At 44.7% G+C, this 20,629-nt stretch overlaps 1 protein-coding gene across 1 annotated transcript in view; it reads right to left on the reverse strand.

Annotated features, from left to right (window-relative positions):
- LOC126355751 (mitogen-activated protein kinase kinase kinase 11-like) overlaps window positions 1-20,629 on the reverse strand; it is a 403,455-nt gene that overhangs the window by 155,724 nt on the left and 227,102 nt on the right. Inside the window, exons 3-4 of the mRNA XM_050006141.1 lie at window positions 13,914-14,126; window positions 7,155-7,293 (exon numbers count right to left, since the gene is read on the reverse strand). Coding sequence (XP_049862098.1) covers window positions 7,155-7,293; window positions 13,914-14,126 — 352 coding nt within the window. The remainder of the gene's footprint in view (window positions 1-7,154; window positions 7,294-13,913; window positions 14,127-20,629) is intronic.

Here is a 20,629-nt window from a genome sequence, read left to right on the forward strand (position 1 = left end):
TTGTTCAATCTGTATATTGAGCAAGCAGTAAAAGAAACAAAAGAAAAATTCGGAGTAGGTATTAAAATCCATGGAGAAGAAATAAAAACTTTGAGGATCGCCGATGACATTGTAATTCTGTCAGAGACAGCAAAGGGCTTGGAAGAGCAGTTGAACGGAATGGACAGTGTCTTGAAAGGAGGATATAAGATGAACACCAACAACGAGGATAATGGAATGTAGTCGAGTTAACTCGGGTGATGCTGAGGGAATTGAATTAGGGAATGAGACACTTAAAGTAGTAAAGGAGTTTTGCTATTTGGGGAGCAAAATAACCGATGATGGTTGATGTAGACAGGATATAAAATGTAGACTGGCAATGGCAAGAAAAGCGTTCCTGAAGAAGAGAAATTTGTTGTGCTCGAGTATAGATTCAAGTGTCAGCAAGTCGTTTCTGAAAGTATTTGTATGGAGTGCAGCCATGTATGGAAGTGAAACGTGGACGATAAATAGCTTAGACAGGAAGAGAATAGAAGCTTTCGAAATGTGGTGCTACAGAAGAATGCTGAAGATTAGATGGGTAGATCACATAACTAATGAGGAGGTATTGAATAGAATTGGGGAGAAGAGGAGCTTGTGGCACAACTTGACTAGAAGAAGGGATCGGTTGGTAGGACATGTTCTGAGACATCGAAGGATCACCAATTTAGTATTGGAGGGCAGCGTGGAGGGTAAAAATTGTAGAGGGAGGCCAAGAGATGAATACACTAAGCAGATTCAGAAGGATGTAGGTTGCCATAGGTACTGGGAGATGAAGAAGCTTGCACAGGATAGAGTAGCATGGAGAGCTGCATCAAACCAGTCTCAAGAATGAAGACCATAACAACAACATGAACTAATTGTCAAAGTAATTCTCAGAGAAAGGATTTAGTACAATTTCGGAAGATGTTTTCTGTCTACCACCGACGTTGAACAAGTATTTTCGCCTGTTTACATATCTCTGTATTTGATTACGCATGCCCAAACCAGTTTCTTTGGCACATCAGTGTATGTTTGCGCAGCGCCACCTGCGGCACCGGGGCATTGGGTCGAGTTGCTCGCAGATGTCTCCTGGAGCGGAGAGGCGCCACCCGGTGCTGTCGTATTCCGCGCACGCGCCGCTAAATATAACCCCCTTCCAGTTTGCGGGCGCGGCGACACGATTTACAGCGGCGGCCAGCCGTCGCCGTCGCCGTCGCGTCGGCGCTAATAGCCCGGGTGGCCTTCATTGTCTTCCTCTGACCGCTGTGCGGGTGAGCCTGCCCCGCTGCGCGCGCACAAACAAAAGGGCGCCACCGCCAGATTGTCAACGGCGGCGTCTCCGCCTATGACCTCGGCCGGAGTGCCACCAGTGGGCCGAGGGACCGAGCCAGCGCAGACCAAGGACGCACCACCTACCTGTGGCGCCTCCTCGGAAGGCTGACAACCTCTCCGCTTTCCCATGTTCTGATTTTTAAAGTGGCTTCCATCTTTTGCGGAATAGTAGAATACACTACCTGATCAAGATAATCCGAATATCGTGAAACTTCCTGGCGCCGGTCGGAGTGGCCGAGCGGTTCTAGGCGCTACAGTCTGGAACGCCGGCCGAAGTGGCCGAGCGGTTCTAGGCGCTACAGTCTCGAACTGAGCGACCGATACGGTCCCAGGTTCGAATCCTGCCTCGGTCATGGATGTGTGTGATGTCCTTAGGTTAGTTAGGTTTAAGTAGTTCTAAGTTCTAGGGGACTTATGACCACAGCTGTTGAGTCCCATAGTGCTCAGAGCCATTTGAACCAAAGTTCCTGGCAGATTAAAACTGGAAGTTTGGAGGTTGGAAGGTTGGAGACGAGATAGTGGCAGAAGTAAAGCTGTGAAGAGGGGGTGTGAGTCATGGTTGGATAGCTCAGATGGTAGAGCGCTTGCCCGCGAAAGGCAAAGGTCATGAGTTCGAATCTCGGTCCGGCAGACAGTTTTAATCTGCCAGGAAGTTTCATATCAGCGCACAGTCCGCTGCACAGTGATATCTCATTCTGGAAACATCCCCCAAGGCTGTGGCTAAGCCATGTCTCCGCAGTATCCTTTCTTTCAGGAGTGCTAGTCCTGCATGGTTCGCAGGAGAGCTTCTGTAAACTTTGGAAGGTAGGAGACGAGATCCTGGCAGAAGTAAAGCTGTGAGGACCGGGTGTGAGTCGTGCTTCGGGAGCTCAGATGGTGCAGTACTTTCCCGCGAAAGGCAAAGGTCCCGAATTCGAGTCTCGGTCCGGCACACAATTTTAATCTGCCAGGAAGTTTCACAATCCGGACATCAGTTGGCGGGCAATAAAGTCCGGTATGTCCATCCTTCACATTTACGGCGTTTTGAACTCTGCTGTGGACACTTTCAAGAGGTGTCTGAATGTCATTCGAGGATTTGGCAGGCCATTTTTCCTCAACAGCCGTAACCAGAGAAGACAGTGATGTTGGACGCTGGAGACTGAGCTGAAGTAGGGGTGGCGGTTATCGCTGAAACAACCGGTTTTCGGGTACAACGTTTGACAATGCCGTTTTAACTTGACTGTTGAAATCGCTCAGAAAACCGGTTTCCAAAATAAGCGATTTTCGGTTTTACATTCCTATTATTTTCTGTAGTAAAGGTAAAATCGAGCAAAGACTGAAAGATTTTGGCTCAGTTTCAGCCAACGGTCTTGCAGCAGTGGTAACACAGGTTCCAGTCAGATCATCGAAGTTAAGCGCTACCGGACTTGACTACCACTTGGATGGGTGGCTGTCTGGGCCTGTCGAGCGCTGTTGGCGAGCGGAGTGCACTCACTGCCTGTGAAGCCAGTTGAGGAGCTACTTGATTGGGAAGCAGCGATTCCGGTCGCGAAAACTGACAACGGTCGGGAGAATGGCGTGTTGACCACACGCCCCTCCACATCCGCTTCCAGAGACGCCTATCGGCTTGGGATGACACGGCGGTCGGTACCTTTGGGCATTGCGAGGACCGTTCCAACAGAGTTTTTGAGCTTCAAGGAACGCAGAATCAAAATATAAAAATGAAACAGGCAAATAAAGAAAAATTGCCTGCCGCTGTGACCGAGCTGTCCTAGGCGCTTCAGTCCAGAACCGCGCTGCTGCTACGGTCGCAGGTTAGAATCCTTCAAAACTGGTTCAGGTTGGAATCCTGCCTCGGACATGGATGTGTGTGATGTCCTTAGGTTAGTTAGGTTTAAGTAGTTCTAAGTCTAGGGGACTAATGATTTCAGATGTTTAGTCCCATAGTGTTAGAGCCATTTGAACCATTAGTTATCGCGTGGGACTTTTAGCAGACGGTGCAATTATCTAGGAAGAAATTATGTCCGATATAAATTGCGTTACTATCCAGTTCTGCTTCGACAAAATACCTTACTGAAGAAAAGATTGGCAATTAACTCTCATTGTAGATCAATGCGAAGTTGAACAAAATGGCTCAAATGGCTCTGAGCACTATGGGACTTAACATCTGAGGTCATCACTCCCCTAGAACTTAGAACTACTTAAGCCTAACTAACCTAAGGACATCACACACATCCATGCCCGAGGCAGGATTCCAACCTGCGACCGGAGCAGCCGCGTGGTTCCGGACTGAAACCCCTAGAATCCTTCCTCGGCCGTAGATGTGTGTGATGCCCTTAGGTTAGGTAGGTTTACGTAGTTCTAAGTCTAGGGGACTGATAACGTCAGATGTTAAGTCCCATAGTGCTCAGAGCCATATGAACCATTTATGAAAGGAAAATTAGTCCTGGTTGAATAATACAAAAAAATCACCAGTATTTTCCAATTGGTTCTAATTTTTTGAAATTCTGTTTTGTGCATTACGAACAGTCATTGCAAGGGTTCAAAACTAAGGTTGAAGAACTTTTTATTTTTGTGAACCGTTCTCAAGAACTACAGGCACATAAGGGCATATTATGTAGACATATGCAGCAGATCCACTACTTTTTATTTTTACAGCGAATGAATTGTTTTTAGTTTATTACTGTTACCGTAAGGGAATTAGATTAGGAAACGAGACACAAAGTAGGAGATGAGTTTTGGTATTCGGGCAGCAAAATGGCTCTGAGCACTATGGGACTTAACATCTATGGTCATCACTCCTTCGGGCAGCAGAATAACTGTTTATGGACGGAATAGACAGGATATAAAATGTAGACTGGCAATGGCAAGAAAGCCAGTTCTGAAGAGGAGAAATTTGTTAGCATCGAATATAGATTTATATGTTAGGAAGTCTTTCCTGAAGGTATTTGTCTGAAGTGAAGCCATGCACGGAAGTGAAACATGGACGATAAACAGTTTAGACAAAAAGAAAATAGAAGTTTCGAAATGTGGTGTTGCAGAAGACTGTTGAAGATTAGGTGTATCGATCACCTAACCAATGAGGAGTTACTGATTAGAAGTGGGGAGACCAGAAATTCGTTGCAAATCATGACCAAAATAAGGGATCGGTTGATAGGATACATTCTGAGACATCAAGGGATCAGCAGAGTAATACTAGAGGGAAGTGTAGGGAATAAAAATCGTAGAGGGAAACGAAGAGATGAATACAGTAAGCAGATTCAGAAGGATATAGGTTGCAGTAGTTATTCGGAGATGAAGAGGTCGCACAGGATATAATGGCGTGGACAGCTGCATCAAATCGGTATTCGGACTGAAGACTCGAACAAAACTATATTTAAAAAATGGGTCTAAGCACTTTGGGACTTAACATATGAGGTCATCAGTCCCGTAGACTTAGAACTACTTCAACCTAACTAACCTAAGGACATCACACACATCCATGCCCGAGGCAGAATTCAAACCTGCGACCGTAGCAGCAGCGCAGTTCCGGACTGAAGCGCCTAGAACCGCTTGGTCACAAGGCCGGCTTACACGATAAGAAAGGAAAACAAATATATACACATTGTTAACCGACACAATTGGCCGAATCGTGCAGCGGACGGTGATATTGGTTCAAGGCAGCGCGGAGCCAGTGGTTTCCTCGTACGTGAAACATCAAGTGTTCACTAGATTTTGTTACGTGTAGACTCATCCCTCAAGACAACTTCAGTTCACTGAACAATAAACAAAAGCTAGTCATGCCATAAGAAGTGGACACAAGTCGGTTTTTAGTGCTGTACATGATGTAGAACTGGTACCATGAGGTCATGGTACCGAAGTGGTGTATGTGTGCCAATCGGTAGTTGTGTGGATCAGCGCAGCAACATGGATCCGTATGGTGACGTGACAGAATGGAGCTGTCGCCTTTTTCCATGCACATTACCACACCGGTAACGAAGTTGTTAGATTTATTGGTGTATCAGTGCGGAGTGTCCAAATGTCTCTATCGAATGATGTACATACACAGGCATGTAGCACAGAGTTTGAATAGTGGTTGTGAAAGGATCGTAGCGAACAGTGACGAGTGTCACCCCTTGACAATGGTAGTCGTTTTCAAATCCAGCAGGAGTTGCTGCTGTCCGTGAATGGCAGTCCATTTCAACGAGCTTCCGAGTGAACAAATCCTAAGTGAAGGGAACAGCATGCAGTGTACATTTGGGGTCGGCCACACCGCAAAAGTCCATGCTCACAGCGGCACATGAAGTTGCATTTCGTCAATGGGACAAAGGACATAAACACAAAACAGGAGCTGACTGTAACGTCCAGTGCAGTCCAAAGGGTCGCGACTCTGGCTTGCTTCAGACGATGCAAGGTGTCGAGAACACCAACGGTCAAATGAGGCATTTAACCCGCTTTACGTTGGGGGTGTATGAACACTCATGCTCATAAATTAAGGATTATGCTGATACATGGTGAAACAACGCTCTGGTGGGCGGTTTGCGGGTTGAAATCACCTCGGAGTATGACAGTGTGGTGTATTTGACATGCGGTCGTCGCACGGTGGCAGCAGTCCACATATGTAGAGGTGTGTTGGTGCGTGTCAGAGTACGGTGCAGCGAGTAAGTGTGCAGGCGTTTTCAGACGTGCTAGTGGTGACTGTGTGTTGCAAATGGCTCAAAGAACACACTGATGACGTTATGAGGGGAAGAATACTAGGGCGACTGGAGGCTGATCAAACACAGCACGTCGTAGCACGGGCCCTCCGTGTGCCACAAAGTTGGTTCTCATTATTATGGCAATGATTCCAGCAGACAGGAAACGTGTCCAGGCGCTACGGTACGGGACGTCAACAGTGTACAACACCACAAGAAGACCGATATCGCACCATCAGTGCCCGAAACGGCCACGGAGCACTGCAGGTAGCCTTATTCGGGACCTTACAGCAGCCACTGGAACAGTTGCCTCCAGACACGCAGTCTACAGACGACTGACCAGACATGGTTTATTCGCCCGCAGTCCTGCAAGGTGCATTTCACTGACCCCTGGTCACAGGAGAGCCCGTAAAGCCTGGTGTCAAGAACACAGTACATGGTCATTGGAACAGTGGTCCCAGGTTATGTTCACGGACGAGTCCAGGTATAGTCTGAACAGAGACTCTCGCCTGGTTTTCATCTAGCGTGAACCAGGAACCAGATACCAACCCCTTAATGTCCTTGAGAGGGACCTGTATGGAGCTATGGTTTGATGGTGTGGGGTGGGATTATGATTGGTGCACGTACATCCCTGAATGTCTTTGACAGAGGAACTGTAACAGGTCAGGTGTACCGGGACGTCATTTTGCACCACTATGTCAGCCTTTTCAGGGGTGCAGTGGGTCCCACCTTCCTTCTGATGGATGATAAAGCACGGCCCCACCGAGCTGCTAAATATTAATGAACTTGGTATTTTGAAGGTATGTTGCTGCTATTGACAGTGTCTTCTACGCTGAGGAATCCAACGCTCGGTGCGCAGTTGCGTGATAACGAGATGCGTGCAAGAAAACAATTAACAAAGATAGTTCTGAAACAGGTATTGGTTCCTGTCCTCGACATTGAAATCTGACTTAATAACCACCCTCTCTCTCTGCTAACTGAGCCACTACACACGTGTGACAGCGCTAGTTTGTTGCTGCTGAACTATCCCTGGTCGCTAAGTGGCGCTGCACTATAACTTCTGCCTGATACATCACACCGTTTGAAGACGGGCGCTGTACAAAACCTCAGAGGAGATCACACTCAATGAAGACAAAGCCGGGGGCGCGCAGCAGACTGGAGACGCCTTACCTTGATGTCGAGGTGGGCGATTCGGCGTTCGTGCAAGTACACCAGGCCCTCTAGAAGCTGGCGGACGAACTTTACCACGTCCGATTCGAAAGGCACCAGGTTGTCATCGATAATAGTCTGCAGGTCGCCGCCCGGAGCGCTGCAAACACGCGAAGAAACATTGAATTATCAGAAATTAGTCATCTCTCCTTATAAAATCACTAATAAGTTAACATTGTCCTACTAACGTGACCGTCTCTGCACGCTAGTCTATCCCGTGAAAGAAGGACTCATCATTTCTGCATGACTACTGCAACCTGCATCCACTTGAGCCTTCTCACTGTCTTGAAGCCTTGGTCTCCTTCTTCAGTTTTTACTCCCTACGCTTTCCTCAGTTACAAAATTGACTGTTCCTTGATGCCTCAGTATTTGTCCTGTCCACCGACCTCTTCTTTTAGTTCCGCTGGGGCATTAATTTATTTTCTCTCGAATTCCGCTGAGCACCACCTTGCTATCCGATCTACCCATCTACTCTTCAGCATTCTCCAGTAGCACTATCTTTCCATAACTTCTTTTTTTTTTTCGTCGGAATTATCACCCATGTTTTATTTGCATAAAATGCCATATCTGGACAAATAAGTGCAGAAAAGACTTACATTATAACATATTTTTCCTTTTCAGAAACACTTTGCTGCTATATCCTCTCTAATTTGGCCATCGTGAATAATTTTGTAGCCCATCTTACAAAATTCAACTATCGCTTTCAGTGTCCCATTTCCGAATCTAATTCCCGTAGCATTGCGTGACTTAATTCGGCTACATCCTGTTACCCTTGTTTTACATAGTTTATATTAATCTTACAACGTCTTTTGAAGACATTACCCATTCCGTTCAACCGCTCTTCGAAGTTCTTTGCCGTCTCTGTGAGAATTGCAATATCGCGGTAAACCATAAAGTTTCTGGTTCTTCTCCCTGAAATTTTAGTCCCTTTCAATTTTTCGCCTTGGTTTCTCTTACTGCCTTTTCAGTTTACAGGTCGAGAAACATAGGGTACAGGTTACTATCATGTCTCACTTCCTTTTCTGCTGTACTTCCCTGCCTGTGGGGATTAATTTACTCCCCACACTTACATCATTAGATATGTGAAGGTAAACCATTAAACTGATCTCATAAATGCATAATTACTGGTAGATCACCAGTGACAATTTTTGAAACTATAAGGATAATATTTCAACTATGTGGCTGCGAAGTGACACTGAGCATAATAAGGTAAACCAGTCCTCGGCCCAAAGCTGATTTGAAAACCAGAGCGACTTCCACTGTCCTTTGAACTGAATTTTGGGAGCTCTGAACCACTGTGCAACTTAACATCATTTACATATAATACATGTTGCCAGTGACGACAGCAGCAGTAGATGAAAATCTCAGAACTGACAAGATTTAACCGCATACCTTTGACGTTATAGTCTATTAGCACTGCGCTATACTCCTCTGGTAAGCAATTAATAATACACAACCATAGCACTAACAGTGAAGATTCCCCAAATTTTCCTTTATAATGTGAGGCTAATACTAGGCATAACAGCATCCTATAGATTCCAACATCCTTCAGGAGTGGTAGCATAATTAACAGGCTTGTGAGATTACATTTACACGTCCCAAAAGTGTCGACAGGCTATTAGATTTCACCCTACGTATATTTGGGGAAGAAAAAAGTAAACTCTAAATTTAATATTGACTGTGGGTTATTTTTGTAGTATAAAATCTAAAAATTTGACTTTCCAAGAAGGAGGGGGGGGGGGGGGGGGGAGGAACCAAGTATTTTCAAGTGGTACATATTTTTTGTTCATTACTCATTTTAACAAATTGTGGAGGATTTCGTGATCATTTGTTGGGGTATTCCCAGTTAGCTTCTGTCTTGGGTTCTTCGGTCGACGTTTGTTTAACGATTTCCCTGATGTTCCACCAGGACGAGTGGTTAGCATTGTCAAAGATTCGCTCCACACTGCCACCAGCGATCTATGACAACGCCTGTCACTCGTGCTGGTGAAACGCCAAGAAAAGCGTTAAACGTCGGCCGAAGAACCAGAGACAAAAGCAAATACGCCTACACTGTATGTTTTGTTCTTGACTTTATAGTTTCAGGAAAGGAAGTTACCAATCAGGATCCCCTTTGACGAGTGCTACTGTAAGTCAGAGCAGTCCAGAGCCCCATTTCGAAGTTTCCTGCATAACAAATTTATTCTAAGCAGTTTCTGCTCCAGCTTTGTAAAGCACCAAAATGGCTGCCGTTGCGAAGGACCATGACGCTGTAGTTTGCCTTCTCTGTATCGTACTCGACCACAAGCACGATGACATCTAGCGTCTGCCATATTCTTACTGTCTTACTTTGCGATCACGCGTCTTTAGACGTTCTTGGCTTCCTACACAACATGGAAGCAATCTGCAGATTTCTACGAAGTAGGAAGAATTTGCAGATGTTATTAGATTTTTCTTCTGGTCATGGAATATGCAGGAACTACTCACGAACGGCATTGCGATAAGTATGATACAGGCCTGGCTTTTTTCCTGGCGGAAAAGAATTGAAGTGTTGTGTTATCGAATGATGTTGAAAGCTAAATGAATAGGTAAGATACAATATAAAAAAAAGTAGTATCTCACGGAAAACGTTGAACAGATGTGGGAGCAAATTGGTGGGACAATGCTACGGCATCTTGGACCAGTTAATCTACGAAGGAGAGCAAAGAGGCAAAAACTGCGTTGCTCTGAGCATGTAAAGCGGGTCATGTAATACACTTGCACAGAGATGAGAAGATTAACACAAGATATGATGGGCGAGTTCATCACACTGACTGGCAACTCGTGGAAAAAAATGTAAAGCCCTCCCTTAGCCTTGACAACTGGCCAGAATCCCTCTATCACGAACACAATTACAGATTATGAAGGCGGTAGGCTGAGTATTAGTCTGTGAAGTGGCTACACGAACGTAGCAGCCCGCCATTTCGAGAGATTAAAAGGCCCCTGCCGCCAAATACGGAGCCACGGGACGTGTAATTTGATTACAAAGTTATTAATCCTGAGAGACGGCATGGCCTGTGATACGGCCAGCGCAAGCTTCCATTAGCAGAGGTCCAGGCTCCTGCGCAAGGTCGCCAGCTGCCCGGCCACACAGAGGCCACGTTTGGCCAAATCTCGTTCCACGTATGAGCGAGACGTATTTTTAGTTTTTAACTGCGGCTTAATGTCCGCTTCATATCAAGGTCACAGGACACACGACTGCAGCTTTTGTGCACTAGCTGGACACTGATACCGTTTAATATTCACAGCAGGTTAAACATGATAGCCTGGGATTCGATGCCTGACTTCTCACGCTTCTACACTGTGCTTTGCCCAGCCACCAAAGCCACGCATAGCAGTTATAAACTGCGTAACGTCCATGAGATCTTGAAAAATATTACCTTGGTACAAAGACTGGCAACGAAATCGTCCCGTAGAGAAATGCAGTGTTGTGCACTCCACGAAACTTAGTAGCCTGGTAGCCTTTCATGGCTAGAGTCACCTCTGCCATATATATTTTAAATTAACATTGAGTGAGACATGAAGTGGAACGACCATACTGGCTCCGTTCTGGTTAAAGGAAACAGCTGACTACGCGTCATTGGTAGGATACTGAGGAGGTGCAATCTGTCTACATCTGAGTCTGTACGACATTTGGAACTTTAATAGTGGCAACAATTTTTTTTCAGCTCGTACATGTTTCTATGTTTTACTGCCCTTCGAAGTTGGCACCAGCATTGTGTATAACCCATTGCCAGCGATGTGGAGGTCGGAGGATACTCCTAGCAGTGCCAGTTGTGTTGACAGTTCGAGAGGCGCGATCTATTGCCCGAAGAATTTGTAGCAGTTCTGAAGCGAATGCCGTGAAGTATTTCCTTCAGTTTAGAAAACGAACTTAAGAGGGCTTAAGTCAGGGGAGTGCAGAAGGTGGTATAGCACTTAGCAGCCCCACCAGTCAAACAAATCAGTAACAGCTTGCACTGTACGTGCTTGAGCATTGTCCTGCAAAATGATGGTCAGGTCCTGCAGGAAGTGTCATCACTTCTGTGTCTATGCTGTTCATTTTTGGAACACAACCTACGACCAGCTCAGAGACACTTCCTGCACGACCTGTTTTCATTTTGTTCACAAATTGTAACACTTTCTAAGCTGTGCACGCTAATTAAGGCCATACAAGCGTGGTCTTTTCGGAATGTACTTCTGACCAGAAAGCAATGCTCATAGCTGGAGTCCAAAGTTCTTGTTAATCATACCTTTTTCGTTCTTATGGAGATATTTTAAAGTAACTTTCATCTAGTAAGGTCATACGAAGACCAGTATCAGTTGCAAAGCGAATTAGAAAAGATTGCTGTATGGTGTGGCAGGTGGCAGTTGACGCTAAATAACGAAAAATGTGAGGTGATCCACATGAGTTCCAAAAGAAATCGGTTGGAATTCGATTACTCGATAAATAGTACAATTCTCAAGGCTGTCAATTCAACTAAGTACTTCAGTTGGAAAGACAACATAGATAATATTGTGGGGAAGGCGTGCCAAAGGTTGCGTTTCATTGGCAGGACACTTAGAAGATGCAACAAGTCCACTAAAGAGACAGCTTACACTACACTCGTTCGTCCTCTGTTAGAATATTGCTGCGCGGTTTGGGATCCTTACCAGGTGGGATTGACGGAGGACATCGAAAGGGTGCAAAAAAGGGCAGCTCGTTTTGTATTATCACGTAATAGGGGAGGGAGTGTGGCAGATATGATACACTAATTGGGATGGAAGTCATTATAGCAAAGACGTTTTTCGTCGCGGCGAGATCTTTTTACGAAATTGCAGTCACCAACCTTCTCTTCCGAATGCGAAAATGTTTTGTTGAGCCCAGCCTACATAGGTAGAAATGATCATCAAAATAAAATAAGAGAAAGCAGAGCTCGAACAGAAAGGTTTAGGTGTTCGTTTTTCCCGCGCGCTATTAGGGAGTGGAATAGTAGAGAGATAGTATGATTGTGGTTCGATGAACCCTCTGCCAAGCACTTAAATGTGAATTGCAGAGTAGTCATGTAGATGTAGATGTAGATCGTCTATCAAATGTTTTTTTGTATCTAACCGAGAAGTGAAATACCAATTTCCAAATATTTACTTTTAAAATTTTTTAATGTAAGTTAATATTTTCTTAAAAATTTACATCCTGTATTGCATTCCATGAGGGACTGAATGTTCAAAAACACTGAAACGCGTATTTTTCTATTTATAACCGAGAAGTCAAATAGTATTTGTCATATTCGCAGCCTTAAAAATTCTGTAGTATCTTTTTAGTAAATATTTATTTTCCAAAAAAACTTTCATCTAGTATTTCTCCCCCTTAGAGGTTGAATTTCTAAAAAAGGTGGACAAGTATATTTCTTATTTCTAACTGAGAAGCCACATTTAAAATTTATTAGATTTAACTTTAAAAATGCTTTCATAAATATTTTCATAAAAAATCTCATGCCCTATTTCACCCTCTTAGAGGTTCAATTTCCAAAAACATGGAAACACTTATTCTTATCATTTATAACCAAGAAGTCAAATATCATTGTTCATAGTTGTAGCTTTAAAAATACTTTAGTAGTTCTTTAACAATGATATACTTTCAAAAACAGCTTTCTCTTACTATTTCACCCCCATAGGATTAAATTTCCAAAAAAATGCTGAAACATGTATTTCTTTATTTCTGACCAAGAAACAAAACCAAATTTTAGCACGTCTAGCCTTAAAATTGCCTTAATAACGACGTTTTCCAAAAAATCTCTTCTTCCTCTGTTGCACCCCCATTAGGGTTGGAATTTCCACAGATGGTACACATCTTCTCCAAATTTCAAGTTCCTATCCTTAGCGGTTTGCGCTGGACGATGGTGAACCAGTCAGTCAATCAGTTAGCCAGGACACTGCCACTTATATGCCGGGTGATCAAAAAGTCAGTATAAATTTGAAAACTTAATAAACCACGGAATAATGTAGATAGAGGGATAGAAATTGACACAAATGCTTGGAATGACATGGGGTTTTATTAGAACCAAAAAAAGAAAAAAAAAACATCCCATGTTAATAGACGCGTGAAAGATCTCTAGCGCGCGTCGTTTGGTGATGATCGTGTGCTCAACCGCCACTTTCGTCATGCTTGGCCTCCCAGGTCCCCAGACCTCAGTCCGTGCGATTATTGGCTTTGGGGTTACCTGACGTCGCAAGTGTATCGTGATCGACCGACATCTCTAAGGATGCTGAAAAACAACATCCGACGCCAATGCCTCACCATAGCTCCGGACATGCTTTACAGTGCTTTTCACAACATTGTTCCTCGAATACAGCTATTGTTGAGGAATGGTGGTGGACATATTGAGCATTTCCTGTAAAGAACATCTTTGCTTTGTCTTACTTTGTTATGCTAATTATTGCTATTCTGATCAGATGAAGCGCCATCGGTCGGACATTTTTTGAACCTTTGTATTTTTTTGTTTCTAATAAAACCTCATGTCATTCCAAGCATGTGTGTCAATTTGCACTTCTCTATCTACATTATTCCGTGATTTATTCGGTTTTCAAATTTATACTGACTTTTTGATCACCCAGTATGAAGATTAAATTACTCATTATTGTGCTTTGAACATTCTACTCTGTTTACTAATGATATCAATCTCTAACTGAGTAGCTTATGTTCTACAATTGATTGAAGTTTCTCGAAGGGCGCGGTGTACTTACTATTCGAGCACAATGATGATCTCGTTGTCTGTCTCGAAGACGTCGTGCAGGCGCACGATGCGGGGCGAGGGAGCGCACAGCGACAGCAGAGCGATCTCGTGGCGGATCTCGGCGCTGCAGTCGTCGCCGTAGCGCGTGCGGCTGGAGAACTTGGCGGCGAACACCTGGCCAGTCTCACGAGACCGGCACCGCCACACCGACGCGAACTGGCCCCTGCAACGTAGGCATACGGACATACAGTAGTGCGTCAGTAGCTGCGCACTGCAACTACTCCACAACTGAGACATTTCCGTGGAACACACAGGTGCCTATTTAGCAATGTCAACAAATCTCATATTGAAGGATCACCTTGATGTGTTAGTTTGCCCCATCTCTAATGCCCTCATCGTCGATAACATGATACACAGTAAACTTCCTTCCATATCATCCGACCTTTTGAAATCCTTGTTGATGAAGCAAGTGTAGTAAAATATTTGAGATGCTCAGAATTAAGGATAAATAGTATGTGGAGTAAGAAAGATGGAACGATAAAAATGGAAAACCAAGAGAGATATGCTGATAATGAAAAGGATGTATGGTAGGACCCCTGTCTTTCTTCTCTACAGTGGAACCAGTGCTCATGCAAGGTGCGTAAAATCTGGGTGCCTTACAGCCTCTTATATACAGGGTGGTTCAGCTGCCCCTACCTATGTGTTGCATACAACTCGCAAAGCCTTCAAGTATTATGCACATGACTTTCATTTTTTCTTGCTAGCTACGTTTTAACTACTAGTCCTGCAGAGAGGATGAACAGGACCTTTCGGTAGAATATTTAATGTAGCTAACTTTTGTACTGCAATAATTTTCAGTTGGAGTCTGTAGTTTCAGAATTATTCAAGCAAAACGTACAAAAATACCTTCAAACGCGTTTTTGTTGAATAACTCGAAAACTGTGGCCTCCAGCGAAACCACATACCAGCACAAAATTTAACTTTATTTCGTTTCCTACAAAAAGGTGCTGTTAAATTGTTTCTGTAGGACTATTAGGTAGCGCATTATGAGCGAGAGAATATGAGAAACTGGTGCGTGGTTTTTGAAAGCGTTGTGAATTGCATAACACCCAGTGGTAACGGTAGCTGAATCATCCTGTATACAGAGTGGTCCATTGATCTTGACGGGGCAAATATCTCACGAAATAAGCGTCAAACGAAAAAACTACAAAGATCGAAACTTGTCTAGCTTGAAGGGGGAAACCAGATAGCGCTATGGTTGGCCCGCTAGATGGCGCTGCCATAGGTCAAACGGATATCAATTGCGTTTTCTTAGATAGGAACTCCATTTTTATTACATATTCGTGTAGCACGTAAGGAAATATGAATATTTTAGTCGGACCACTTTTTTCGCTTTGTGATAGATGGCGCTGTAATAGTCACAAACGTATGGCTCACAATTTTTGACGAACAGTTGGTAACAGGTAGGTTTTTAAATTAAAATAGAGAACGTAGGTACGTTTGATCATTTTATTTCGGTTGTTCCAATGTGATACATGTACCTTTGTGAACTTATCATTTCTGAGAACGCATGCTGTTACACACAATACCACATTAATGCAATAAATGTTCAAAATGATGTCCGTCAACGTAAATGCATTTGGCACTACGTGTAACGACATTCCTCTCAATAGCGAGTAGTTCGCATTCCGTAATGTTCGCACATGCATTGACAATGCGTTGACGAATGTTGTCAGGCGTTGTCGGTGGATCACGATAGCAAATATCCTTCAACGTTCCCCACAGAAAGAAATCCGGGGACGTCAGATCCGGGGAACGTGCGGGCCATGGTATCGTGCTTCGACGACCAATCCAGCTGTCATGAAATATGCTGTTCAGTACCGCTTCAACCGCTCGCGAGCCATGTCCCGGACATCCATTATGTTAGAAGTACATAGCCATTCTGTCATGCAGTGAAACATCTTGTAGTAACATCGGTAGAACATTACGCAGGAAATCAGCATACTTTGCACCATTTAGATTACTATCAATAAAATGGGGGCCAATTATCCTTCCTCCCATAGTGCCGCACCATACATTAACCCGCCAAGATCGCTGATGTTACACTTGTCGCAGCCATCGTGGATTTTCCGTTGTCCAATAGTGCATGTTATTCCGGTTTACATTACCGCTGTTGGTGAATAACGCTTCGTCGCTAAACAGAACGCGTGCAAAAAATCTGTCATCGTCTTGTAATTTGTCTTGTGCCCAGTAGCAGAACTGTACACGACGTTCAAAGTCGTCGCCATGCAATTCCTGGTGCATGGAAATTTGGTACGGATGTACTCTATGTTGATGTAGCATTCTCAACACCGATTTTTTTGAGATTCCCGATTCTCGCGCAGTTTGTCTGCTACTGATGTGCGGATTTGCCGCGAAAGCAGCTAAAACACCTACTTGGGCATCATTATCTGTTGCAGGTTGTGGTTGACGTTTCACATGTGGCTGAACACTTCCTATTTCCTTAAATAACGTAACTATCCGGCGAACCTTCCGGACACTTCCAGGATACCGAGCAGCACACATAGCAGACACCCGTTGCTCATTTTGATCACAATAGCTATACATCAACACGATATCGACCTTTTCCGCAATTGGTAAACGGTCCATTTTAACACGGGTAATGTATCACGAAGCCAATACCGTCCGCACTGGCGGAATGTTACGTGATACCTCGTACTTATACGTTCAAGCTAGACGAGTTTCGTCCTTTGTAGTTTTTTCGTTTGATGCTTATTTCGTGAAATATTTGGCCCCGTCAGTATCAATGGACCACCCTGTATACGATGGTTCACCTGCCCTACCTACGTGTGTTATACAACCCGCAACGCCTTCAAATACTGCACACATGATTTTCATATTTTCTTGCTTGCTACGTTTCAACTACTAGTCCTGCAGAAAGAATGAACAGGACCTTCTCGTAGGATGTTTAATCGAGCTAAATTTTGTACTGCGATGCGTTTTCGTTGGAATCTGTAGTTTTCGAATTATTCAAGAAAAACGTACAAAAATACATTCAAATGCGTTTTTGTTGAATAACTCGAAAACTGTGGCCTCCAGGGAAACCGTATAGAAGTATAAAATTTAACTCCATTAAATTTCCTACAAGTAGGTGCTGTTCATTTTTGTCTGTGGAACTTATAGTTAGCGCATCATGAGCGAGAGAATATGAAAAACTGGCGCGTAGTTTTTGAAGGCGTTGCGGGTTGCATAAAACCCAGCGGTAGGTGTAGCTGAATCACCCTGTATATATGCACAACACCTTGCTGATGTTGCAGTGCATTTAGCCCTACTGGCAGACAGAATGAACGGCTCGCAGTTGCAGCTCGCGGACTCCACCTGCAGCGTGCTAGCGCACGGTGGACTGTGGAGGACGCGGTGGGGAGGCGGCGTTTTTACCCGCGGCGGCAGTAATTGCCGGCGCTGCGCTCTGCTGGTTGCAGCTGTGCCGCTGCGGCTCTGCGGGTCAATTGATTCCTCCCCTCGCTGCCGCTGCCGCTGCCGTCGCCGTCGGCTTATTGGTCGTAAGTCTGCCGCGTCCGCTCCGCACATAAATCAGATGCTGAGAGGCCGCCGCCAGAAACACCGGTCTGGCAAATTGGCTCTTTCTCAGGCTACAGCGTGACTGGCCCGTAAACGTCAGCGGTCTAGCAACGCAGGATACGGATAGCGGAACGTCCCCGTCACCTGTCGGCCAGTGTGTTCGCGGTCTCTCGAGGTGGATGACTGCAGCTCATCTCTCCAGTGATGAATGTCCGTACAGAGCGTAGTAGGTCATTCGACGCTACGGGCGTACCGTGTTAATCTATGCATGACGACCGACTTGCCGTATCTACGTGGCTTGCGATCACCAACGAGACAGACATCAATTTTTAGTGGAGGAACACTGACTAGCCAGCCTCAACTTGGACACCGAGTAAGTTACAGCATTATCTCAAGGGGATAATTTCGATATATAGTTTATAATGGTGCTTTGTGATGTCTGACCCCCCACCCCTACTGCCCCAACACACGACGTAGCAGCACGCGCTGGGACGCTCCCAAATAATCTATGTGGTGAGGGGGAGGGGGGGGGGAGCTCATTGCGCGTCGTTCTATTGAAGTAGCAATACATTGTACTCTACTTTTTTACTTTCAAGTAGCATATGCTTCTCTCAGGATTCAGGCTATCTCCATACCACATTTCATCAAAATCTGTTTAGCGGCTTAGCCGTGAAAACGTAACAGACGGAGCTATAATAAGAGGGTGAGTCAAATGAAAACCTTAACATTTTTAAAAATATTGTTTATTGTGCAGAAGTGGTACAAACCTGTATCACTTTTCAACATAATCTCCCCCACGCTCAATGCAAGTCATCCAGCATTTACAAAGTGCTTAAATTCTTTTAGAAAAAAATTCTTTTGGTAGTCCGCGCAACCACTCATGCACCGCGTGGCGTACCTCTTCATCAGAAGGGAACTTCTTTCCTCCCATTGCGTCATTGAGTGGTCCAAACATACGGAAATCACTTGGGGTAAGGTCTGGTGAGTATGGTGGATGAGGAAGACACTCAGAAGGCAGGTCTGTGATTGTTGCCACTGTTGCACGGGCAGTGTGAGGCCTTCCATTGTCATGTTGCAAAAGGACACCTGCTGACAGCAATCGACGTCATTTTGATTTGATTGCGGGCCTCAGATGATTTTTTAGGAGATCTGTGTGTGATGCACTGGTGACAGTGGTCCCTCTAGGCATGTAATGCTCCAAAATGACGCCTTTTTCGTCCCAAAAGAGTGTCAGCATAACCTTACCTGATTATGGTTCTGTTCGAAGGTTCTTTGGTTTTGGTGACGAGGAATGGCGCCATTCCTTGCTCGCTCTCTTCGTTTCCCGTTGGTGGAAGTGAACCCAGGTTTCGTCCCCAGTAACGATTCTTGCGAGGAAGCCATTACCTTCTCGTTCAAAGCGCCGAAGTTCTTCACAAGCATCAACACGTCGTTCTCCCATTTCAGGAGTCAGCTGCCGTGGCACCAATCTTGCAGGCACTTTGTGAAACTGGAGCACATCACGCAGAATGTCGTGTGCTGACCCACGACTAATCTGTAAACGTGCTGGAATGTCATTCAGTGTCAGTCGGCGGTTTTACTTCGCTATGGCTTCTACTGATGCAATGTTCTGTGGAGTCACAACTCGTTGTGCCTGATCTGGACGAGGAGCATCTTCTACTGAAGTCACTCCATTTGCGAACTTCCTACTCCATCCCTAGACTTGCTGCTGTGACAACATGCATCACCGTACTGAACCTTCATTCGTCGATGACTTTCAATAGGTTTCACACCTTCAATACGCAAAAAACGAATAACAGAACGCTGTTTTTCCCTGGTGCAGGTCGCAAGTGGGGCGGCCATCTTTTTACTGATACTGCGACTGTATGTGTGCATCTGCACTATGCTGCCACCTACAGGCCATTCTGCACGCTGTTTGTAGCACGCTTACCAACTTACAGAATAACGGCGCGAGATTTCAATTGGTTATTACAAATTTAAGGTTTTCATTTGACTCACCCTCGTATTAGTAGGGAAGTATGGACTGTATTCGGTGGACTTGTGACGGTTTACCGGTGTCCACTCTTATGAATCATCATCAAAATCAGTATCTTGTTACGAAAGTGACACGTCAGCCGTCAGTTCACCTGAAGATGACTGCTTGAGGTGTTACTTTTGTAAAAAGATACTGCTTCTGATGATGACTACTATGGGTCGACACCTTTGAATAGGTTTTCTGACAATGACCTACCGGCACAGTTTCGGCACAGTAACGTCTGTAGAATTCGATCCTTAACAATCCATGTTGGACAGTTATGAAGGGATCTAAAACTGTCAAAATGGGGGAACGCGATATATTTTGAAAAATGTCTTTTTGTTCAGAACTATTTTGAATAAAAAAAATTTCAAAATATATTTTTTGCGCCAATTGGATAATGTCTGATCCCACTATGACTGTCCACTGTTGCTTGTCAAGAGTCGACAAGACGTTACAGTGGTGCAGTGTGAGCTGCTGTGGCGCACGTGGGTGATTTGCCACAGGGCCACGCCCTGAAATTGTAGTGCTAGGGGTGTGAGGGAGGGGGGGGGGGGGAGGGAGAACCACACATTATCGAGAAAGGGGAATAATTATTCTTCTTCATTTGAATACGTATAGATCAATAGTTAAACTAGGTAGGTCGCATAAAAAGCAATCTAGCTGGTGAAGAATGCATGGCGCGTTTCGGATTCATTTCCATCTTCAGAAAGCCAAGTGCAAAGGAAGCACAAGGACAAGAGCTTTACCAGTTGTGTGCATAACATGAGATGACAGATATTCTTCTTCATTTGTTCGTATGATTATTTAAATAAGTACACTAATAGTCAAAGCAGGAAGCTTGGAGTGCTTTATTTTCTAAAGCTTTCTGCGATGTAAGAAATGACTGTCCTTAACTAAGGATAGTCATTTCGAGGGCATGCAACGTTTTGCTAAGCTCTATATTGCTAACAACGCTGGCTGGCCTACATCTGTGTGTGTGTGTGTGTGTGTGTGTGTGTTTGTGTGTGTGTGTGTGTGTGTGTGTGTGTGTGTGTGTGTGTGTGTATGTCTATAGGTCACAAAAGGAAACCATCCTGTGTTAGTAGCATACAATCGGCGGTAGTTCCTTCTGCATCATGGTGCCCTGT

The sequence above is a fragment of the Schistocerca gregaria genome, chromosome 3, assembly GCF_023897955.1.
Source record: "Schistocerca gregaria isolate iqSchGreg1 chromosome 3, iqSchGreg1.2, whole genome shotgun sequence".
Classification (NCBI taxonomy): domain Eukaryota; kingdom Metazoa; phylum Arthropoda; class Insecta; order Orthoptera; family Acrididae; genus Schistocerca; species Schistocerca gregaria.